The sequence below is a fragment of the Halichoerus grypus genome, chromosome 6 (assembly GCF_964656455.1).
Source record: "Halichoerus grypus chromosome 6, mHalGry1.hap1.1, whole genome shotgun sequence".
NCBI lineage: Eukaryota > Metazoa > Chordata > Mammalia > Carnivora > Phocidae > Halichoerus > Halichoerus grypus.
In genome coordinates, this window is record NC_135717.1 from 158,109,648 (window position 1) to 158,135,213 (window position 25,566).

The 25,566-nt window shown below is 34.1% G+C and overlaps 1 protein-coding gene across 1 annotated transcript in view; it reads left to right on the forward strand.

Moving 5' to 3' along the window:
• The window catches only part of SCYL2 (SCY1 like pseudokinase 2), a 56,554-nt gene that overhangs the window by 12,094 nt on the left and 18,894 nt on the right, over nt 1–25,566 (forward strand). The window contains exons 2-10 of the mRNA XM_036086028.2: nt 1,380–1,584; nt 9,299–9,456; nt 13,322–13,466; nt 18,903–19,052; nt 20,613–20,834; nt 21,280–21,396; nt 21,984–22,109; nt 23,039–23,215; nt 24,644–24,766. Coding sequence (XP_035941921.1) covers nt 1,408–1,584; nt 9,299–9,456; nt 13,322–13,466; nt 18,903–19,052; nt 20,613–20,834; nt 21,280–21,396; nt 21,984–22,109; nt 23,039–23,215; nt 24,644–24,766 — 1,395 coding nt within the window. The 5' untranslated portion in view covers nt 1,380–1,407. The remainder of the gene's footprint in view (nt 1–1,379; nt 1,585–9,298; nt 9,457–13,321; nt 13,467–18,902; nt 19,053–20,612; nt 20,835–21,279; nt 21,397–21,983; nt 22,110–23,038; nt 23,216–24,643; nt 24,767–25,566) is intronic.

Genomic DNA, 25,566 nt, shown 5'->3' on the forward strand with positions numbered 1-25,566 from the left:
GGTAGACTACTGCTTGGCATTCTGCTCTCTACTCCCGTTTGCAGTGTACCTCTAGGCAGAAAGGTGGGGCAATCCTAGGGTTCACCTTGTTAGTTTGGTTTCTCACTGGGATTATATGCCTGTGCTGCCTGTTCAGTGTCTGAAAACATTTGTTTCATATATTTGTCCAGCTTCTAGTTGCTCAAGGTGAGAAGATAAATTTCAGTCTTTATTTCTGCATCATGACTAGAAGTGTGTAAAATTTAAAAAATATTTTATTACCTGTTGTTTGTGCATGTTTTACTGTTCTTTTGCCACCAGTGCTTTTCTTTTAGAAGATATTCTCAAGTGATTTCATAGTTCAACAGTAATTATTTTATTTACTTATTTGTTATTATTATTTTATTTTTTTAAAGTTTATTCATTTTTTAAGTTAATCTCTATATGCAGCATGGGGCTCGAACTCAAGACCCCAAGATCAAGAGTCACATGCTCTTCTGACTAAGCCAGCCAGGTGCCCCCAATCAATTCACTATTCATTATTTTAGTGGTGAATAAAACTTTTATAAAATACAAATTTTTTTTTTTTTTTAGATTTTTTTAAATTTATTTATTTGACAGAGAGAGAGACAGCGAGAGAGGGATCACAAGCATGGGGAGTGGGAGAGGGAGAAGCAGGCTTCCAGCTGAGCAGGGAGCCCGATGCGGGGCTCGATCCCAGGACCCTGGGATCATGACCTGAGCTGAAGGCAGATGCTTAACGACTGAGCACCCAGGCACCCCTATAAAATACAGATTTATTGTTGAGTATAGCATTAGCTCTTTTCACGTTTTTTTTTTTTTAAATAAAACTTTATTTATTTGTCAGAGAGAGAGAGAGTGCATGCCCAAGCAGGGGGAGGGTTAGGCAGAGGGAGAAGCAGGCTCCTCTCTGAGCAAGTAGCCCGATGCAGGACTCGATCCCAGGACTCTGGGATCATGATCTGAGCCAAAGGGCAGAGGCTTAACCTACTGAGCCACCCAGGTATACCGCTCCTTTCAGGTTTTATATGGTGGTTTTTAGTGTGAGGAAAGATTTAGACCCTCTACACCACTAAAGTCTTGAGGGTCCATGTTATATATAGTTGAACAACATTCATGTCAGTGTCAAGTGTGAATATGTTTTTTCCTGTTCTGTAATAATTGAGGTTGAAAAGAACAATTTGGTTCCTAGATTTAAATTTATATTCAAGTGTGTTGGGTTCTTTGAAGATAAAACCAACATGTAGCTTTCGTCTCTGTAGGATTGTTTTGTTCACTGTTTGGGGTGTATTAAGTTTTTCAGACTAAATAATGAATGTTAAGTGCTTAAACAAGTAAAAACAAATGATCAGTTCTTCCCTGTCCCCCTGTGTTTCTAGGTAACTATAACTACTCAATATTGCAGCCATGGAGTCCATGCTTAATAAGTTAAAGAGTACTGTTACAAAAGTAACAGCTGATGTCACTAGTGCTGTAATGGGAAATCCTGTCACTAGAGAATTTGATGTTGGTCGACACATTGCCAGTGGTGGCAATGGGCTAGCTTGGAAGATTTTCAATGGCACAAAAAAGTCAACAAAACAGGTAAGTTTCAATTCAGAGTCCATTTGGCAAAAACACACATGCTAATTAAGTACCATAATGTGCATATGCATTTTTATGTTAAGAAATGTCAAAAGTAATGGGTTCTTTTTTATTTATTTATTTATTTATTTATTTATTTGAGAGAGAGAATGAGATAGAGCATGAGAGGGGGGGAGGGTCAGAGGGAGAAGCAGACTCCCTGCTGAGCAGGGAGCCCGATGTGGGACTCGATCCTGGGACTCCAGGATCATGACCTGAGCCGAAGGCAGTTGCTTAACCAGCTGAGCCACCCAGGCGCCCCAGTAATGGGTTCTTTACTTCTCATTTCTATCTAATGAAGTCATACAAAAATACTTTTAAACATGCCCTGAATCTCCTGGTTACAAATATATTGTTTGATATATCATCCCATCTTGTAATTTAATTTTGCTTACTTAATAAAAATTAATGTCTCTGTTGAGCAAAGAAGCATATTAGATTTTTAATTTTTAAATTTAATTTTTAAAAAAATTTTTAAAGATTTTATTTATTTGTCAGAGAGGGTGAGAGGGAGAGAGCACAAGCAAGGGGAGGGGCAGGCAGAGGGAGAAGCAGGCTCCCCGCTGAGCAAGGAGCCCAGTGTGGGACTCAGTCCCAGGACCCTGGGATCATGACCTGAGCCGAAGGCAGACGCTTAACCGACTGAGCCACCCACACATCCTGCATATTAGAATTTTAGTGTTTCTTTTAGAATAAAAATTGTGTTCCTTTTCAAATTTGTCAATATGCTATTGGCAAAATACTCCATTAAATTTTTCCAGCATTAAATGCATTCTTATTTAGTGCATTCTTATTGCCCTTTTATTTTATAGTCTTCTGGAAAATAGACTTCTGTAACATTCTTTTGTGTTTAACTTGATAGTTTTTATTATCAGAAGGGAGTAAATTTGTGGAATAGTAATGTGTTTTACAATATATTGATTTCAAAGTTATTTTGAAACTGTTCTTTCAGTAGAGTCATTTGAATGAGTTGTATTTTTATTTTTATTTTTTTAATTTGACCTAAGAGACCAACAGATGGTTCTTAGAAATGTGGAGGATTGTTAGTGTTAAATTTTACTAACAGTTTTCGGTTGGAATTGTTAAAGAATTGAAAAACCTCCAGGTTTAAAACCTCTGTAGAAATAATAGGTTCTTTAAAAAGAAAAATCACTGTTTCCAAAGGTACTTTTATTTCTCTACAAGTGAAACATATGGATTATAAGACGTTTGGGATTAATTACACATATTTTCCAGTGACTCTGTCCCAGTCATACAGTTGTGGATATGCATTATTTTTGACTTTTCCAAAGTCAGCTTATTTCCCAAACAGCAAGTGTATTAAAGACTGAATCGGCTTTGGTTATCCTTTTATGAAGTAGGAATCTTGGTCTTGTGATAGATTGCTGGTATGTAGTTTATATCTGACCTGTAAATCTTGTTTTTATTGCCATTTGGTTGAAAGTCTTTAAGTCCAGAGCTGATCTGTATTTTAAATGCTGATTGATTTGTCATTTTTGAACATTGTTTTCTCTCTCAATTCATCAAGAGCTCAAAAAAAAGGTGGTTTCTTGAGTATTGAATGCTTAAAAAGCTATTAATGAGGCCATGAAGTTATGTAAATGACCAACCTCTAACACTAGCTTTTATAATCAGTTATATAAGGGGAAAATGAAAGAACATCAAATGTACTAAATATTGCATTATTTATTAAGGATGTAACATAATATTGTCTTTGCGCTTAGCCAAAAGAGTTCTAGTTGTGTTTGTATCAGAAGTCCATATGTGGAAATTCTCTGATAATGTTGAAGCTTCTGTTACTGTTCATAGAACATGAAAACCAGGCACAAAAAATAGGTAATTGATTAGATATTGCACAGTAATACACCAGTTCTCAACTGCTGAGTGCCAGAATTGGGTTCTCTTAGGAGACTACTATATTTTTCCCCCCGAATTTATTGCTTTGCGGAAAAAGATAGTTTTGTAATATATCTGTGCTCTCTCTGGATACAGTTTTGAATCTTCTTTCTTTACTTCTTTCAGACCTAAGGTGTCTGACCTGAGTATCTGGACTACTGGCTAATTCCTTAAGGAACAGCTAAGTCTTTAACCACCTTGGCATTGAAGCCTCATTTTAATTTCTCCCTTAATTGTAGTTTTAATTCTTTTTCAGTGATCTCATTTTTTAATAAAAGGGAATTATAGAAGATAGATAATCTAGAGCTGTGCTATCCACTGTGGTAACCACAGGCTACATATGCCTATTTCAATTAGTAAAAATTAAATTCAGTTCCTTAGGTGCACTAGTCACATATTCAAGGTTCCTTAGCTCTGTGTGACTAGTATTACCATACTGGACAATGCACATATAGAACTTTTGATCATTACCGAAAGTTCTGTATGACAACACTGATCTTAGAGAAACCAGGAGAAAAATAATGGAAAAGGATATTCTTCTTGGTCCTTTTTTTCCCCCTCGCATAAAGGGACACTGAGAGCATTTTTCTTAACCCTCTCAGCCTTTCTCGATCTAGTATACAGTGTACTTGATTGCATTTGTGTTTTATAACAGATTATATGATCTTAAATTTGACTTTGAGGTAACATCAGGTTAGGGATTTAGGGGTAGGAGATTCTCTCTGTGTACTTTTTTGTTAGGGTTATTTCAAGTTCACAGTAGTACATGATGAATTATAATTTTCAGATCATATACAACTTTTGCCTTTTTAAAGTAAATGTTTGAAAGCCTCTGAAAGGAGTGGAGTAGTAATAAAAGCACCTACAGAACAGATGAAAAAAGTACATATTTATGAAACTTGAAATGTAGCAAGATAAAAAGAATTGGTAAATAAAAATTTACTTGTGTGCCTGGTAACATCATTGTACCTGATTGGACATCTATATTATTATTATTCTGGGTTTATGATTCCAAAAACCAATATCTCTTGTTTTTGTTTTTGTTCTTGAAAGATATTCTTTGAAGAAACATCTCCTAATAAGTAATTTATGAAAGTTCAATTAAGGGGTGCCTGGGTGGCTCAGTCGGTTAAGTGTCTGCCTTCAGCTCAGGTCATGATCCCGGAGTCCCAGGATCGAGTCCCGTGTCGTGCTCCCTGCTCAGTGGGGAGTCTGCCTCTGCCTCTCCCTCTCCATCTGCCTCTCCCCCTACTCATGCTTTCTCTTGATCTCTCTCTCTCAAATAAATAAATAAAATCTTAAAAAAAAAAAACCACAACGAAAGTGCAATTAAGAATTCCAGGAGTTTTCAAGAAAAGTGTAGAGTTGATTTTTTACAGTTAAATAAGGTGTTTAGGCCAATTTTGTATATAAAATTAAGATTTTTAAAAGTTATTATTTGGGTAAACTTAACACAACATGTAAACGTGTTGAAATGGATAGATCATTAATTATAGCCTATGAGCATTTGAAGCTACTATGTAGGCTTATGTATTATTTAGTTTCCTTTTTGAGTGTTCATTTAGAAGCAACTCTTGGTTCCTAACCCTTACTCTTTTTAGAATTTTAGTAGAGATGTTATAAGACATTTCAGGATGACATTTAGGGAATAAAAATTGTGTCTATTTAGTTTTTTAAATATAAGCATATTTTTAAATTATGTGGAATAGTGCACAAATCATGAATGTACAACTTGATGAATGTTCAGTGTGAGCACACCAGTAACCAACATCCAGATCAAGGAAACATTGCTAATCTTCATCATGCCTTTTCTTAGTCATTACCTCTCCCCATCTTCTCTCCAGTGGTAACTGCTATCCCGTCCTTTGACTCTTGAGAGTAATTTTTCCTGTTTTTGAACTTTAATTTTTTTTGTGTGTGTGTGTTTGTATTGCTTGTTTGTTTTTGCACTTTATTTAAATGGAATCATGGTAGGTGCTCCTGTGTTTGGTTCCTTTTCCTTAAATGTATATTCATGGGATACATCTAGGTTGTTGAACATAGCAGTTTTTCTTTTCATTAAAACACAGGGTACTGCTATGAACATTTGCTGGCCTATTTCTTTTGCCCTGACTACTGCATAAGCTTTAAAACCAGTTAAATGACTGTTCCTATGAGGATAATGAAGATAGATTGATTTTTTAAAATTATGTAATAAATATTTAACTGATACTCATTATTATAGCCACTCTACTAGATGTAGTCTTGGACGTGTCCCTTCCTTACTGCAAAATCTACATTATATTATCCAAATGCCAGTATTTAGGTGGGGCTTGCTGGTATTGTGTAGGCAAAGGCATAATTAAATTATTATGAAAAGCTAAAGTATAATAAATTAGAAGTTTTAAATAAAAGAAACCAAAAAAAAAAGGAAAAAAGAAACCATTGTGCAAAGCTAAATGTGTTAGTCAAGTAGCTTAGGTCAATAATGATCATAGACTATCTTTAATAATTTTAAAGGGTATATCTTGTTACTCCTCAGTCTTCTCAAATATCAGGTTGTTTTAACTTAATCTAAATAAAAATTTAAATTTTGTTTTATTGTTTTAAAAAAGGAACTTTGCCCTGAAATCACATGAAAAATGAAGAAGAGTATGATGTTTGCCAGTCATCACTGATCAGTCATGAAAGGTCTATAAAATAGAGTTCACAGGGAATATCTGTGTCTCAGAAACCATCCCTGGTAGCTTTGAGGGATAGGTTAGTGGAGGTCATGATTACTACTAGGGAATCCTAGACACATTGGTATATATCTACTTAGATTTTATTACTTAGACTGTCTTGTTTTCAGCAAGAGTTCAACTTTGTAGTAAGCTAAGTAGCTTTAAAAAGTTATAAATTAGACTTGTATCAAAAGGTAGTCTCCATTTTGACAAGTATTAGTTTTTAGAATAATTTATTTTATAGCCATTTTTGTTTAAAGATAGGCAGTTGAGAAAAAACACTTTTTAGTAGGTAACTTCCTTTGCCAATGTGTTTTCAAGACTATGAAGTGAATAAAAGAACAAAAGAGTGCCAAATACTCTTACATTTTGTTTTAGTAATTTTTGTATAAAAAAAAAAGAGACTCCAAATTTAATTAGAATTATAGTTGACTCTTAAGTGGAAGATATTTCGGGTAATTGCACTACCTCATCTTTTCTGTATATTTGAAAATCTTCATAATAAAGAGTCAAAAAAGGTTTTAATTTGGGATGATAATGGAAAGCTTCCAGTAACTGCTTGTTTTTATTGACCACTAGGCAATAAACATCTGAATGTCATCTAGGTGTAGATCCTGTAGTGGATACAGAGACACTTAGGTCATGGTTTCTTTGTTCTTGGGAGGGGGCATGGTTTCTTTTTTTAAGAAGCTTGTAATATGCGTAAGGTAACAGGACTTTTACACAAGTGATAGGTGTTAACAGAGTGGGTAGTGAAGTAGTAGAAGGAAAACAAAAATTAAAAGATGATAGTCTGTTCTGACGAAAAGTTTTGAGGTGCAGGCTAAGAGTTTTTAGGAAGTCAGTATGAGGTCTGAGGGTTAGTTAGTTACAACTTTATTGAAATTGGTTTATTTTGTTTATTTATTTTTTTAAAGATTTTATTTATTTATTTGACAGAGACACAGCAAGAGAGGGAACACAAGCAGGGGGAGTGGGAGAGGGAGAAGCAGGCTTCCTGCGGAGCAGGGAGCCCGATGCAGGGCTTGATCCTGGGATCATAACAGAGCTGAAGGCAGATGCTTAACGACTGAGCTACCCAGGCGCCCCGAAATTGGTTAATTTTAATTAAACCAATTGGAACAAAGAGAAAATCTTTTTAATATGGTTGATAATCTTTTCTGATCTATGTAAGAATCTTTTATCTGTGACTTAAAATAATAAATGAATATCTGAGAGAATTTTGTGTTGTTTCTTTTTCTTTATGAACTATAGTGTTTTTCCTTAAGAGTGGTGAAATTGCAAGAGCTCAAGAACCATTTCATATGATCCTTTTTGTAAGGACTTAAAACATCTTGAAAAAATAAACACATTTAAATTAGATGCATTTATAAAATGTGTTGTAGCAGAACACTTACTAAAATAAGATTGTGTGCACGAATAGTGAGATAGGAACTTGAACTTCTAGGTCATTTGTTTTTAGTTCAAATTAATATTACATAACACTCTTAGCTCTTGATAGTCCTTTGTCTCATAATGATCAAAAGAGCTAAGATTATGTAAAAAAGAGCTAAGATTATATATTTATACATGGGTGCTATTTAAATATCTCAAATGATTGTTTTCCTGAAGACATACGTTGTGTTTTCCTGGGGTGCTCTGTATTTATTGTCCCTGTATTATTTCTGGGGAGACAGAATGGTGTATTGGCTAAGCATGTGGTCCTCAGAGTTAAAATGACTGGATTTGAATCTTGATCTCACCAATTGTGAGATTTTAAATAATACATATACCTTCTCCACAGTGTCTTCATCTCTGAAATGAGGATAATAGCTTGTCTTGTAATTGCTGTGAGAAATGAAATCACAAATGCTTTGGGAATGGGATGTTCAAGTTGAGTTACTAAATAATCCCTTTGTTATCACTTTTCAGAGACTGAATCCTCTAAAATCCTTAACTTACTTATATACATTTAAGGAGCCTCCAACTTAAAACAAGTTGTGTTTGAGAAATTTATTGGTTTGGGATTCTGCAGTGAATCTCTGTTAGGTAATTAAGTTGCCAGGCTAACTTGTAAAAAACAATAATTCCAATGTAGCAGAAATAATAAGAGAACAATAAAATGGAAAAATATTGTCTTGGATAATGATAGTTGAGTAGTAGTAGGTTTGAATTAGAGACTTTTGAAAGATACTTGTATAAAAATTCTGAAAGTCATTCAAAATCTTTCAAGGAATTTTGGTAGGCCAGCATTGATTCTTTGCTAATTTTGCTTCCAGCTTTATCATTTTTCTTTCCATTTATGATGGAGATCTAGCATCACTGACGTGTTACACAGTGGTAATATATCAGTTGTCAATACAGCTATTTTTTTATTGATTTGTTAAGCTTGGGTAACTGGACAGGAACTATTTTTCCTTGGGTAACAGAGAAAATGAAAGGAAGAAGATGGTTAAGGAGGATGTGTGCTTTTAGTAGTATAAATAAGCTGTGAATGATCTAAAAGAGAGACAGTGGGAGAGCAGCTTCCAGTACTGGTACCATTCATTCCCAGTTAACTGCCCATAATAAGACAGGGGTAGGCTGGAAGGAAAGAGTGAGTATAGGTTATTCATATGTAAAAGTTGCTTACAAAATGGGTTTTTGTATAAACAAGCACTTCTTGACATACACAACTTTTCTTCCAAAAAAATGATTCAAGATTTTGTAGGGTTATCAGGTTATCCAGGGTTATCATTATGAGTAACATTTTGAATTTTTAAACATTTTAACTTTTATGTGAATTCTGGTTAAATAAGAGATAACTACATAGGGTTCAGCACATTACATACACCTTGTGTGTATCAGGGTTCAAACATGGAGATTTTCCTATGTTCTCCTTAGATAGGGTTCTAGGTCTCATACTTTTCAAAATATTTAGATTTGCTAATAATGAAGGAAACAACTTTTTGATATCAGAAAAGTATTACAATGGTGCTATAATTTCCATGACATTAGATTTTAGTTATTTCTATTTGTAGACTGTTGTGACACTTGAATAAAATCTTATTACTTTTGTATATTCTTGATTAAAATTAGATGCACAATTCTTTCATTAGGAAGTGGCTGTTTTTGTCTTTGATAAAAAGCTGATTGACAAATATCAAAAATTTGAAAAGGATCAAATCATTGATTCTCTAAAACGAGGAGTCCAACAGTTAACTCGACTACGGCACCCTCGACTTCTTACTGTCCAGCATCCTTTAGAAGAATCCAGGTAAATTTTTATAAAAACTTACATAAATGACTTGTTGAACAAATAGTTAATAATTGTATGTTTAAATTCTGTCTGTGGAGCATGCTGTCAGTGAAAAATTCTTAGAAACTGAGTGTTGAGTTAAGGATTTATTATTTCTGTAAAATTTATCTGCATATGCTATGTATTTGCCTCTTTTGAAATATTAGTAAAAGTTTTCTTCACAGTTGCCATCAGTCTGTGCCATCAGTCTCTATGCTCAGCACTACAGTGGTCAAAGTGGAAGATACAGAAGTATAGCATACAGTCCATGTCTGAAAGTAGCTCTCCTTGTTTATTTTATAGAATATTTTGTACCCTTTGCATTGATTACATATTTGTGGGCTCTTTTTATGTGTGTTTCAGGTACTCTTCTAAACATGTAACCTTCTGATATGCTGAGCATATCATATATGTAACCTGCAGTTACTCTCCCGTTTATTTTTCTCAAGGATGAGCTTGGGAACTGTTGCTGAGAATGACAAGAATATGAAATTTATGTTGTGTAATCTTAACTGGATCCTCAAGCCTGTGGTGCTTTTACTAGTACATTAGATACCCTAGCTATATAAACTTTTCTCACATTACTCATAACCCCTAATTTCCTTCTTTCTTCCTTCCTACCTAGCAGACTGTATTCGTCTCTCTTAATTCAGAAGATCTTAACGAAATGGTTTGTCATTTGTGTTCTATGGACCCTAGAATTTTAAGGATAGGGGAAGAACAGACAGGTGAACAAACAGAGCTGGCAGAGTTCTAGGTTTCCAATCTCCCTTCAGCCAGGACACTTTTACTTTTATCTTTTTATGTATTGGATTTCTGTATAATTTTTACTTTGGAATCTTCAGTAACCCCCTGTCACTTATCCCTCTCCGCCAAGAGCACGAGTTACTTTCTTTCAACCTAAAAGAAAAAAACGAATATTTACCATGAAAACTGTATTAAATGCTTTACATTTGTTTAACTCATTCAGTTCTCAGAGTTACATGGGAGAAATGAGGATCAGAGACATTACTTAAGCCACATAGTTATGACACCTTGATTCCTCAGCCCATGTTTTTTTTATTCTACTATATCATGGTGTGCCTACCCAGAAATATGCCCATATATCTCTTATGATGATAATATTTTTATTGCTCTCCTTTTCATGAATAAACCCAAAAGAAGAGTATAGTTGTTGACTCTTACGTAACATTCACTATTGTGAACTCTCTATCCTGAAGTGGATAAGTTTTGTTTGCCACACTTGTCCTGAGCATTCCAACCGATGCTGTTTCCTCTGGAGTGTTTTCTATCAGCGTCTACCATGTCACCTATCAGAATGCCCACCCATCTTTGTTATTTTAACTGGTATCAATGTATCTTACATTTCCTCATTACATTCCAAGACTCGTGAGGGGAGAAGCTGTCCCTGCAGCTTCTTTTATAGTGATATAAATATTATAGAACTAGGGATTTATTGGTGATCATTAAGAGAGAAAATTAAGATTACTTTAAGGCATCTTCACTGTTAAGTTGTAAAACTGTAAAATTAATAGGAATAGGACAACTTTAGGGAAGGAAAAAATGACTTCCAGTTTTTTATGAGTTAATAATGTAGAAATAACACTGGAATTATCCAAAAAAAATGTGCTATAGTAAAGTCATCCAGGTGAAAGCTCGGAGTTGGTGATATGTTTTGAGGGTAACATGTAGGCAGTAATTAAAACCATGAAAAAAAGAATTTTTCAAGAGCATGAGTTGAAAGAGCAGAGTACTGAGGACAGAACTTGAAATGTAGAGGGAAAAGAAGAGCCAGGAAAAGAAAGGAGCGATCATTGTTACATGGCAGGAGAAAAACAGGCAGCTGAAGGTCATGGAAGCTAAAGGAGGGGAGAAGGGACCCACTAACACTGAGCACCACTGAGGAAAAAGAAAATAAGGACTGAGAAGAGTTTGTTATGTTTGACTAGTGAGAGGTTGTTACTGATCTTTAATAATATCAGTAGTAGGATGGTGGTTTGGAAGCTAGAAAATAGATACTGAGGAGCCCAGCAGAGAAGACTTCATTATGTGAATAAAGTCCCAGAGGAGGAACTGAAAGGAAATATTGGGATGATAGTTTAATCACTAATATGGTGAAGTTTAGGGAAATGAGGTCATTCATGTTAGATGAACTTTATGCTTTTTTAAAGTAGAAAGTGGATAATAGGTGAGTAGTGGGTAAAGGGGGCCATGGAATGAGGAGCTAGGAAGAGGACAATAAAGGAATGTTCTTGAATGTTGAAAAAGCAAGGTTAAAGTATACTATGTGACTTAACACTTAAAAAGACTTGGGCTTTCTATTCTTTGCTGGTGCTTATGACATAAGCAACAGAGTAAAAGAAACTTGTAGTGGTTATTACAGGGTTAGTAGGGGTTTGCTCAGTAAAGGGTAATTTGGGTGATAGTTTATTGTGATAGTTGGGAGAAAGAAAGGAATCAAATATGTATGGTCAAGACTGAATACTTTGAATTTGGTTAATAAAGGTGTTGGGGAGCTAGATTTGGTGGAGGTAGTAAAGGGGTAGGAGATAATGGCTAGTAAATAGCTGTGGTTGGGGAAGTGGTTCTTGAGAAGAGGATATAGCCCTTCTGGTATGTGACTGTAATGTTGATGGAAGTGAATATTCATGAAAGATAAGAGGGCTTCCAGCTTGAGGAATAATCATACGGATGTTGATGTGGCCAAGGATGATATTGGGGTCAAGACAGAGAGGAAACAAATAGGAGTAGCTCAAATGCGTGAGTCATGGGAATTATAGAAAACTGGAGAAAAGACTTGAGAGTATTTGATCAATTTTCCTCCAGTACAGTTCAACAAATGGAAACCTGGTGTCCACTGTGTTTATGAGCTTGGTGAGAGAGTAAAGAACAAGGTAGCATCTTTTTTGATGACTGAGCAGGTGTAATAGTTCTCTCCCTCAGCCTAAGCAGCTCTGTGTTAATCTTTCATGTATATTAAGCTTCTGCATCTGCTTTCATTTGAAAAATGGGTTCAAGGTGAAAGAAAAGTTACACAGGTATAGTGGACAGATGAAACAGCAAAAGGTGTACTTGCCATTAAACAGTTACAGTCCAGGTACCTTTGGTCTAGCTTTGTTATACAATACCTTGTATGTAGTTCTTCATTGCCAGAGCCTAAATAAGCCCAAGGCATAAAATGTTAGGACTTGAGTCTCAAACACTTGGTAATTACAATAGCAGTAGTAAAGATTTATTAAGTTTACATGCTAGTGACTCTGCTATGTACTTTACATTCATTATCTCCTTTGATCTTCACAGTAACCCTTCAAGGCTGTTTTTTATCACCATTTTACAAATGGGCAAAGTGAGGCTCAGAGCCGAGGTGTCCAGGTTACCTAGTCAGGGAATAGGGATGCTGGGACTTGAAGTTGGGTATTTGTCTTCAAAGCCTGAGCTCTTTATGATTACTCCATGAGGCCTACTGAATGTTAATATCTAACATTTTCTAAATTTCTGAATATTCTTACACATCAAAGAGCAGTAACTTAAAAATTTAAAAATTGTGATGCCTTTTAAAATTATATATAAAATAGGTAAAATCAGAGCTGCTCTGATTGAAGTAGTTACAGGGGACCTGGAGCTGTGCTCTTTGCCTCTTTCTGACTCCTCTTGCTCCAGAGGGTCTGGGAAATCTGCAGGTTCCTTTGAGCGTATTCTGAAAATGGTGGCTTAAATGTTTTATTAATGCTGAAAGCAAATCTAAGTCTATCTTCTTGTTGACTACTAATATTTTCTGTATATTTGACTTTGATAATGTGGAAAAAAAATGATGGTAAATAACTCTTTTTCTTTTTTAAAACAGGGATTGCTTGGCATTTTGTACAGAACCAGTTTTTGCCAGTTTAGCCAATGTTTTAGGTAACTGGGAAAATCTACCTTCCCCTGTATCTCCAGACATTAAGGATTATAACCTTTATGATGTGGAAACTAAATATGGTTTGCTTCAGGTATGTATTTTTATTCATCACGTGAAAAGAGTTTTTTATCCTTCAAAATTGCTTTTGGCTATTTAAAACTTCTTAGCAATATCAACTGCTTTATGTAAACCTTTGGATCCTCTCAGTAATTTAAAAATTATTTCTATGTTCTGCAGTTTTTCTACAGTTTATTGTTAGGTTTAAATTATATTTTGAATTTATGAAACATAACATTGGTAACCTTTGTAGAAGGGTACTTATTGACTGGTTGATGGGTTGGTTCCCTTTTGATTTTTTTGAGTGCCAAACCTTGTGAATGCATTTCATAAACAAAATATTAAGTTGAAGTACTAAAGTATTTAATAAAAAATAAAAATTACATCTTTAAGGAAATTATTTAATAGGTATCAAGAGATCTTGTTAGACTTTTCTTATATGTCCACTTTTTCTGATTTTTCTTTCTCTGCCTACCAAAGTATCTTCAGCTCTATAGAGTAAATTTATACAGTAGATTCTTAGTTCCTTGGGGACAGAGATCATCTTATTTATTATTTTTTAACAGCTTTATTAAGTTACTAATTGACATACAATAAACTTCACATATTCAAAATACTATATGGTTTTATAAATTTGACATGTATACCGGTGAAACCGTCCCTATAGTCAGAATAATGCAAAATGCAAATATTCATGGACACCCCCCCCCAGTTTTCTTATATCCACTGTAATCCCTCCCTCCTACTTCTTGCTTTCTTTCTATCTCTTGTCCCAGAAAACCACTGACCTGCTTTCTGTCACTGTGAATTGGTTTGTATTTTCTACAGTTTTATAATTAGTATCATATAATATGTACTGTTTTTTTCTGTCTGACTTCTTTCACTTAATTCTTTTGAGATTCATCCATATTGAGTGTATCAATACTCTTTTTATTGCTGAGTAGAAGTTCACTTTTTTGGATATACCATAATTTGTTTATTCATAATCTGTTGATGATCATTTGGGGTGTTTCTAGTTTTTGGTTATTGCAAATACAGCTGCTGTGAACAGTCATATACAAGTTTTTGTATGTACATATGCTTTAATTTCTCTTGGTTAAATACCTAGGAGTGGAATAGCTAGATCAAATGGCATGTATATATTTTGGCTCTTTGGGAACTACAAACTTTTCTAAAGTGGTAGTGCCATTTTATATTCCTATTACAATGTATGAGAGTTTCATTTTTTCCACATATTTGCCAAAAGTTGGTATGATTGGTCTTTTTAATTTTAGCTATTCTAATTGGTATGCAGTGTTACTTTGTTGGAGTTTTAATTTGCATTTCCCTGATGAAAAATGATGAACACCTTTTCATACACTTGAATATTTTTTTGGTAAAATATCTGTTCAGCTCTTTTGCCCATTTTTTGAATGGGTTGTTTTTTATTAGTGAATTTTGAGATTTCTTTGTATACTGTTGACATAAATCCTTTGTCAGACACATGATTTACAAATATTTTCTCCTAGTGTCTGGCTTATCTTATTCTCTTAACAGTATATATATTTTTAATTGTGGTAAAATACACATAACATAAAATTTACCATCTTACCATTTTTAAGTGTACAAGTCAGGGGCATTAAGTACATTTATATTGTTGTGCAACCATACCACCATCCATCTCCAGAACTCTTTTCACCTTGCAAAACTGAAGCTGTATCCGCTAAACAATAACTCTCCATACCCATCCCTACCACTCGCCAGCCCCTGGCAACCATTCTACTTTTATTCTCTATGATTTGACTACTTTAGGTGCCTCATGTAAGTGGAATCATATATGATTTTTCCTTTTGTGCGTTATTGCACTTAGTATGATGTTCTTGAGGTTTATCCATGTTGTAGCATGTCAGAATTTCCTTTCTTTTTAGAGCTGAATAATCCATTGTATGTATTTGCCACATTATGTTTATTCATTTGTCTGTGGACACTGGGGTTGCTTCCACATCTTGGCTGTTGTGAGTAATACTGCTCTGAACATGGGTGTAGAAGTTTCTCTTCAAGATCCTGCCTTTAGTTATTTTGGGGATGTACCAGAAGTGGAATTTCTAGATCATATAGTAATTCTATTTTTTTATTTTTTGAGGAACTAGCATACTTTTTTCCATATTGGGTATCCCATTTTATATTTCTACCAGTAATGCAGCGCAGAGTTCTAATTTCTTCATGTCCTCACCAACATCTATTATTTTCTAGTTTTTGATAGTGGCCATCCTAATCAGAGTGAGGTGGTAGATCGTTGTGGTTTTGATTTGCATTTTTTTAGGAGTTAGTGAATATAAGCATCTTTTCATGTACTTATTATCCATTTGTATATCTTCTTTGGAGAAATATCTATGCAAGTCCTTTGCCCATTTTTTAATCAGGTTGTTTGTTTTGTTGTTGTTGAATTGTAGGTGTTCATTATATATTCCAGATATTAACCTCAGTATATAATCAGATATATGATTGGCAAATATTTTTTCCTATTCTGTGGGTTGCCTTTTCACTCTGTTGATTTTGTCTTTTGATGCATAGAAGTTTTTATTTCGATATATCCAATTTATTTTTTCTTTTGTTGCCTGTGCATTTGGTGTCATATCTAAAAAGACTTTGCCAAATCCAGTGTCATGAAGATTTCCTCTATGTTTTCTCCTAAGAGTTATATAGTTTTAGTCTTATGTTTAGGCCTTTGATTTGAGTTGATTTTTACATATGGTTTAAGATAAGGGTCTAACCTCATTGTTTTGCCTATGGATATCCAATTTTTTTCAGTACCCTTTGTTGAAACTTCTATCTTTTCCCCATTGAATGCTCTTGGTACCTTTGTCAAAAATCATTTGACTTTTCTAGACTTGAAAAACTTTGTATATTTTATGAATTGTATTTGAGGAATAAGCATTTTTTAAAATGCAAATCTTACATGAATTTCATAGGTTCCAATGTGTTAGAACTGGAGAACGTTCATTTGAGAAATATTAAGCCCCTAAATGCTTATTATACTAGTCGCTGAGGATAAATATTCAGGCAGTTAGAAGTAGCAGATTGCATCTCAAGGAGTGGTGAAAAATGAAACTGGAAAGATAGAGAAAGAACACTGGAGGATTTTTTAAGTAGAGTAAATGACCTGGTCTGATGTGCATTTTAGAAGTGTCATTCTAGAAGAGTGGAACTTGGGCATAGGGAAAATGTATGAGAAATAATTACTACTATGTAGGGTTATTTTCAATGTGTAAATTTTAAGTACTTAGCGTAGTGCCTGCATGTAAAAAATAGTTAATGATATTTAAAAAGTCTTGCTCAAAAATCACAGGAAGTACTAGAGGGATGAATGAAGTTATGTGGTTAGAATAGGCCCTTTTGACTGACTATGGGGATGGGATTGGGAGTGATGTGGAATCTAATATGATTTCCCACATTTATTAAGAGGTTAATATACCATCATTTGAAGTAATTTACCAGCTGGGACCTAGATAGGTTCAGTGACTTGCTCAAAGTTGTGAGGCTGGTAATTAGTGAAGTTGGGACAGGAATCCAGATATTTTCTAAAATAGTACTCTTTACATTCTTTACTGTTGAGTTAACTTGATGTTGAAACTGTAAGGGATTTTTTTTTTTAAGAGAATTCATTCTCATATCCATTCATTAAGTGTATATTTATTGGATAGCTGTATTTCTGGCACAGTTCTGGGTGCTGAAGATATGCCAGGGGAAAAAACGGACACAAATTACTGCCTTTTAGAATTTATATTCTCGTGGGGGAAGAAGGACAATAAAGTAAGTAAATATATAGTGCATTAGATTATGATAAATGCATGTGGAGAAAATAAGGGAAGAGGGAAGAGAGAATAGTTTGGATGGGGAGGAAAAGGTTGCACTTTTGAATGGGGGTAGTCAGGAAATCTGTAACTGAAAATTGGACATTTGAGTAAATATCTGAAAAAAAAGCAAAGAAGCGAACCATGTAGATACCTAGGGAAAGAATGGTCTAGGCAGAAAGAACAGAAGGTGCAAAGTCCCTGAAACAGAATCATGCATGACTTGTTCAAGGAATAGTGAAATACCTGGAGTGGTGGAAAGAGTTAATAAGATGAGCAGTAGGAGACAAGGTCAGGGAGTTAATGAGTGGCTAAGTCCTCTTATTCCCTAAAAGCCAGAAAAATACTTTGAAGTTTACTCTGAGAGGAAGGAAAGGCCTTTGGAAGGCTTTGAGCAGGAAAGTGACATGATCTGGTAGCTGCTTATTGAGAATTAAATTATGTAGAAGGGTATGAGCAGAAACGAGGTGAAGTAGGTGGCTGCTCTAATAGTATAGGCCAGAGATGATCATGGTCCAGGGTAGGGAAGGTGGTAAGACAGGATCAAAATATATTTTGATGGTGAAGGTATTGGAATTTGTAGATGGCTTTGTTATATAAGAAAAATAGAGTAGTGCAGGATAACTCAAAGGTTTTTGAAAAATGGAAAAGTGAAGTGGCCATTAATGGATATGGGGAAAAGACCATAGGAGAAGAGAACTGAATTGTAGGGGAAGCTCAGTTTTTGATTCTTCTAAGAATGAGATGCTTATAAAACATTCAAGGGGAGAGAAGTCAAGAAGGCAGTTGGATAATCAAGTCTGGACTTTAGAATAGAAACCCAGCCTGGAGATAATTTGGGAGCAGTCAACCTCTGGATGATATTGAAAGTTGTGAGAACACTGAGAAAGAGTAGATGGAAACTTCAGCTGTCCAAACACTGAGGTTGGGGTACTGAGGAGGAACCAGCAGAATAAATAGACTGAAAAGCAATGGCCAGTGGAGTTGGGGGAAAGCCTGGGAGAGTGGTGTCCTGGAAGTCAGGGAGTGTTAGTTTGCCAAAATCTACTCCTGGAAACAGAAATCAGTCTTCCTTTTTGGTTAACAAATTCCATGGTAGTCTCAGGTACACATGTCAAAATTACCAAATACTAATCCAATTTGAGAATGAGTGAACATCAATTAATATATGAAAACTGAGCAAAATACAATTCAGAAAAACTGAATTTCAATATGAAGTGTAAATATATTAAAATATTAAGAATTAGAATCAAATTGACAAGGAGACCCTTGATATTTACTATCTGTAACTCGGGAACTGAAGATTCCTTCACATTTCAAACACAGAAACAATAAATTTGGATGGAAAAGTGGTTTTAAATTATCTTTGACTTTGCTTATATGCATAGGGAAAGGACATTTAATAAAGAGTTGTATTCTGGTTTTATAACTGGATTTTTCCCACTAATGCTTAGATCATTGTGGCAACTGAGAATATCTACTCTTTTGCATTTATGATGAAATTTAATTATTCCCTGGCATGTAAAAAAATCTTTTATTGGGAGAAGCAGCAATTACGATTTTCAAGAGACATTTTATTATAATTGAAAGGAGTTTTATTTAATGTAAAAGTGTCTCCCCCCTCCCCCCATTTACAGGTTTCTGAAGGATTGTCATTTTTGCATAGCAGTGTGAAAATGGTCCATGGAAATATTACACCTGAAAATATAATTTTGAATAAAAGTGGAGCCTGGAAAATAATGGGCTTTGATTTTTGTGTATCATCAACCAATCCTTCTGAACAAGAGGTAATGAAGGTTTTAGGTCTTGTATTTTTTTTTTTTTTTTTTAAGATTTTAAGTAATCTCTACAGCCAATGTGGGGCTTGAACTCACAACCCTGAGAGCAAGAGTTGTGTGCTCTATTGACTGAGCCAGCCAGGTGTTCCAGTCTTCTAATATTTTTAAAGCTGTGGAAATTTGTGATGCATCTGGAATGGACTAGAGAATTTGCAAGTCTGATAAATGTGTAGAAATAGGTTATGTGGTACAATGTATGTTTAAATGTACAGCTTTATAGAAAATTTTTAATGTTCATTTTACCTGAGAGTATTCTTCAGCTTGTTAATTCCACAGTAGTGTTACTTGAGTAAAGGATGCTAGAGTTAAACAAATTTAAGAACTATTGGGTTAAGTAGGCTTTTTTCCTCAGGCTATCAAATACACTACAAACATTGTGAATCTCTAGCAGTGTTTTCCCAACATCGGACCACAGAATCTTCTTTAGGGAGCATGATAACAACAGTAGCAGTGATAATAAGAGCTAACATTTATTGAAGTACTTTTCTAACAAAGCACTTTGTAATGTATTTACTTATTTAATCCTCACCACAATCTGTGAGATATGGGAATAATACAGATGGGTAAGTTAGGCTCATAGAATAAAATAATGTACCTAAGTTTAGGCAGGTGGTTAAGTGGTAGAGGAAGGATTTGAACCTGTTCTCTTTGGTTCCAAAGTACCTGTTACATAGTGATTATGATATCTGCTTATTTATACTTAGGAAAATACTGCAATATTTCAAGTTTTTAATATACATATATGTATATATATATGTAGCTGTTAAAGGCACCATGATTTGACCTAAGATATATTTGTAATTTAAGTAAATACATTTAAGGGAAGCAGAAAGAATTAGTATTGGTTGAGTATATACTATGGGTCAGACACTGTGTTAGGTCCATTTTTTCCCATACATTTGTTTAATCTTACAACAGCCTTTTGAGCTTATTAACTAAATCACACAGCTAGTTAGTGAAAGAACAAGGTTTCAAATAATCTGAGTCCATAAAACTTGAAACCTATGTATCATAGAACATAGGCTATACCTTTTCATATTCATACTGCATCTTACAGTGATAATTTGTCTTCTGGGAGAAAGCTTTGATAATCTGAAGGTTGCAGGATTCTTTTTTTTTTTTTTTTTAATATTTTATTTATTTATTTAGAGAGAGAGTGAGTGAGCAGGGGGCCAAGGGCAGAGGCAGAGGGAGAGAATCACGGAGCCCGTCATGGGGCTTGATCTCAGGACGCTGAGATCACGACCTGAGCCGAAATCAGGAGTCAGGCGCTCAACTGACTGAGCCACCCAGGCACCCAGTTTGCAGGAGTTCTTATTCATATCTCTCAGTTTGTTTAGTGCCCTTTCCAGATTTGAGAATTTGGGAATTTCAGGATTGAAGGTGGTAGTGATATTTTTACTTGCATGACTGAGTGTGATTTAAAACTAGGTTGCTACTGCTTGATAGTGTTTTTTGCTTTAATTTGAAATATTTAATCTATATAATCTCTTTTCTGTCTTCTTATAGCCTAAGTTTCCTTGCAAAGAATGGGACCCAAATTTACCATCATTGTGTCTTCCTAATCCTGAATATTTGGCTCCTGAATACATACTTTCTGTGAGCTGTGAAACAGCCAGTGATATGTACTCACTAGGAACTGTCATGTATGCTGTATTTAATAAAGGGAAACCCATATTTGAAGTTAACAAGCAAGATATTTACAAGAGTTTTAGTAGGCAGTTGGATCAGGTAATTTGCCTTATATATAAATAATTGCTTACATTAAAAGTATTAAATGTTTCTTTGATTTAAAAAATGTGTTCAGAAAATTCTCTAAAATGAGATGATGTCTCATATTTTAAGTTTGCATAAAATCAACTGAACAAAAGTAATTCTGTAAATAATGAGGATTAAAGTTTGTTACCACAGCTTTAATCGTGGCATTTATTTACTAGAGTGATACTGAAATCTGATCTAAAATGCTGGGCATTTGTTTCAGTAATAGAAATAATTTCAGGTATTGAAGATAAGTGTTTTAATTATCTTGCCACAGTAGAATTAGCAGTTTGTTCACTCTAACATATATTTTTGAGTAAATTTCAAAAAGGTTTTTTAAATAGACTATTGACTACAAATGCATTGTCTTTTTGAATATTTTATATTTATATTTAATATTATCACTTTTTTTAAATAGTTGAGTCGTTTAGGATCTAGTTCACTTTCAAATATACCTGAGGAAGTCCGTGAACATGTAAAACTATTGTTAAATGTCACTCCAACTGTAAGACCAGATGCAGATCAAATGACAAAGGTGAGTACACATGAATTCCTGTCTTAGGTGGAGGGACAATGAGTTAAAGTAGGTTAAGTGCTTCTAAAGCAAGATTTAGTCAGATAGAGTCCCCAAATAGCATCTCTGTCCTTGAATGTGTTAAATATTCAACTTCTTTTAATCTTAAACAGTTAAATAATTTATGTATATAATTGCTCTGATATAAAATTAAGATTTCAAATAATCAGAGTCTTAACAGTCATGTAGGTATAGAAATTCTGGACACAAGAATTCATGGCCCTCTAATTTACTCGTGTAAGGTTGGATTTTAATAGATAAATGGTACTTATTATGCCTTCAAGATATTTTACTTAATTTTTCAATATTTACTAGTTAGGTAAAGAAAATGTTACTGCCCAGCCAACTTACAGGTAGTCACTGAAAATTTGAACTTGCAAAGAAATTTGGTTATTACTTCCTTACTCTGATTTTTATGATTAGAGTTATTAAGTGATCTTTAGCATTTTGCTAAATGTTTCTGAATATTTTTTCACTGTATTGGGGCAGTTTCAGGTATGAGAAGTATTTTAATATCTATCAAAATAATTTTATTTTCCTGTTTTTAGATTCCCTTCTTTGATGATGTTGGTGCAGTAACGCTGCAGTATTTTGATACCTTATTCCAAAGAGATAATCTTCAGAAATCTCAATTTTTCAAAGGACTGCCAAAAGTTCTTCCAAAACTGCCCAAGGTTTGTTGTTGATCAGTTTTTTATTATAGTTAGGATTTTTATTTACTATAATAACTCTTCCAGAGAAATAAATGTAACTTTTGTCTTAGGTGCATAAATGACTATAGAAGGCTGCATACTGAAGCTAAAAGTTTAGTGAACCTTTTTTGCAGGGTCCAAAAATAATTTAATAAATTAGATAGGTAAGAAAATTAGAAGAATATTACCTATGCAAAGGTAGCACCGGGACATTAAATGTCAGAAGAGAAGTCCATAAGCTGTCATTGTGGAGATCATTGCCTCACCAGCAGTTAAAGGGGTACATATATATTGATACTAGCCTCTCCAATTCCTTTAACTCCCCTCTCTGGCTTATTAAATCATGAGTGTAATATAGTCTAAAAAATGTTGGTGAATGCCTTGGAAGTCAGTGGTTGAAAACTGGTGATTCTTGGTTACAAAAATATCTCCAGTGTTTAATCTGTCAGATACTCATTGATTAGGCACTCTTTGTCTAGCCCTTTACTTGGATGCTGTGGAGATAAAAAAGGAAACAAAATACTGTTCTTGCTCTCAAGACTCTTAGAGTATGTGTAGATAGAGTTAACATGCATGAAACAACAATTAACAATACAGAACAGTGTTTGTGTGGTATGACTCATAAGTAATGAAGAAGAGAAACGTATTAGTGAAGACTAATGAGGGAATGTTTCCTAAAGGTATGGTGACCATATGTCCCCCTTTATCTCTAACATTCCCGAGTTATTTCTTTTGTCCTGACATAGTTAGCAGGAGCACCTCATTTTACTCTCAACAATGTCCCAGTTTCAACCATAAATTATATGGTCATCTTCCCCAAAGAAAATTGGAGATTTAAGACTGTAACTTCAATATTAATACTAAAGATCTGAAATTAAATTTAGTTTTATGAAAACATTTTTGCCTTTCAGCGTGTCATTGTGCAGAGAATTTTGCCTTGTTTGACTTCAGAATTTGTAAACCCTGATATGGTACCTTTTGTTTTGCCCAATGTTCTACTGATTGCCGAAGAATGCACCAAAGAAGAATATGTCAAATTAATTCTACCTGAACTTGGCCCTGTCTTTAAACAGCAGGAGCCAATCCAGGTATGTGTATAGATACTCTTTCCTATTTATCTGCTGTTATTTAATGATGTTAGTCAATGATGACTATCATTGAAAACAATAGGAATGGATATGCGACTTTTTAAAAATTGAGGTAAGTTTAAGATAATTTTTTTTCTATTAGAAGCTATTTTGCATATGTTTGAAGTGAACCATTCCTAAAATTATAATTAAGCTTTGCAAGTAAATGTCTGTAGCTCTCCATAACTTACCCTCTCAGAAAATAAATTGTAACGAGATTTGGCATGTGTTATACTGTGTATTCTTATTGGCCTTATTAAAAGTTATAGGTTTGGGAAAAGTATTTCTTTTTCTCCTGCACGTTTAAGCACTTGCTTTTTGTTTGTTTTGTTATTTAGGGTCTTTAATTTGTAGAAAGTTTATGCTGGTTGTTTCTCTTTATTTTACTGGTAATAAATAGTTTCACCAGAAGAGGGGAAATGGTTACAGCATCACAGAAGTAATATATGTGTGTATTGTAATTGAAAATGTAATTAGTTTCTGATGTAGACTCTATTATAATATTTACTTGTCAGATTCTAGGTAGTCTTGGATTTAAGAGCAGTAGGGTTACACACCTGGGTTTGAATCTGATCTTCATCTTTACTAGAAGTATGACTTGGACAAGTCTTCACTCTCTTAAAGCCTCTGTTTGCTCATTTCTAAAACAAAAGGGTAGTTGAGATTAAATGAAATTTCTAGGCACAGTAAATATTATTACATGTTTCTGCCACTGTAGCCCAGATGTCCATCGACAGATGAATGGATTAAGATGTGGTGTGTGTGTGTATATATATATATACACACACACACACATATACACACAGTGGAATACTATTCAGCCATCAAAAAGATGAAATCTTACCATTTGCAATGACGTGGATGGAACTGGAGGGTATAATGCTAAGTGAAATAAGTAATTCAGAGAAAGACAATTATCATATGGTTTCACTCATATGTGGAATTTAAGAAACATAACAAAGGATCATAGGGGAACAGAGTCCCTTTCATTTCTGTACGTTTTCTTCTAAAACTTAGAAGCCAAGTGAATTCACTGCTTTGGAATATCTGACTTTGCTGTTCTCAGGCTTTTTTTTTTTTTTCTTTCTCTCCAATTCAGTCGATTCCAGATAGTGGTAGTTATGGGTGAGTGATGCATTACTGAAGATGAGAGTTAGGAAATTAGTCTTCATTTAAATATTTAAACTGAGAACAGATATTAAATATTGTGCTTCTGGAAATGTAAGAAACTTGATTTGTATGTTTTTGTCTTCCATGCCTTCAGGCTAGCAACATGGTGAGTGTCAAAATATAGAACTTACTCTTATGAAGATACTTTAAATTTTGTCATATGTGAAATCTTACAAAGATTCTAGACTTTAATACATTGTTCCCCCCTTTCTTACACAGATTTTGTTAATTTTCTTGCAAAAAATGGATTTGCTACTAACCAAAACTCCTCCTGATGAGATAAAGAACAGTGTCTTACCAATGGTTTACAGAGCGCTAGAGGCTCCTTCCATTCAGATCCAGGTATAATATTTGATTTTTTTTCTTTAATAATGTCTTTGATTTATTTTTATTTTTAAAGCAAAAGAAAGAAGTACATTTTGGGTTTGAGTTATAAAATCTTTTCTATAAAAACTCAATAGTGATATATATTAATCCATTGAATTGGATTGTATACTATTACTAAAATGTATCTAATCCCAACTAATTTAAAGAATCAATTGACAAATACCTGTATTAATGAAGTAAAATTACTCATTACTTTTATTTATGAAAAATGTTCTATCCTGGAAGATTTGATTTATGGTATGGTAGTTAGGATCAGTATATCTTCTTCCTGAATGAGTAACTAACATAGGAATGAAAATGTCAAAGATACATGTGCCTTTTTCTTATGAAAACATTAAGTAGGTACTCCCATACTCATAATTTTCTTTCATGCTTGATAACTCAATCTTCTAAGTGTTCCTTCTATACTGAAGTTAATTTGTATAGCAAATAGATAGAAAACCAGACAGTAATTTAGTGTGACCATTCCTAATGCATTTATAGTCATGCTTTTGTGTCACGAAGGTGGTGTTAAAACATCGTGTATTTTGCCAAACTTTCAGTTCTTAAGTTTTGCTATTAAAAGTTTGGTTCTATAGGGCTGTCTGTCTAGAAAAAAATTTTGGATCACTGTTAAAAGTGTAATTTATTTTTTTGATTTTTTACTTTGGAAAATAAGTACTTATGTTAAGATCATCTCACTGCTTAATGGTTTTATATTTAAAGTTTCTTTGCCGGTATAGAAATTCTAGTAAAGAAAAACAGAATTTTAATTT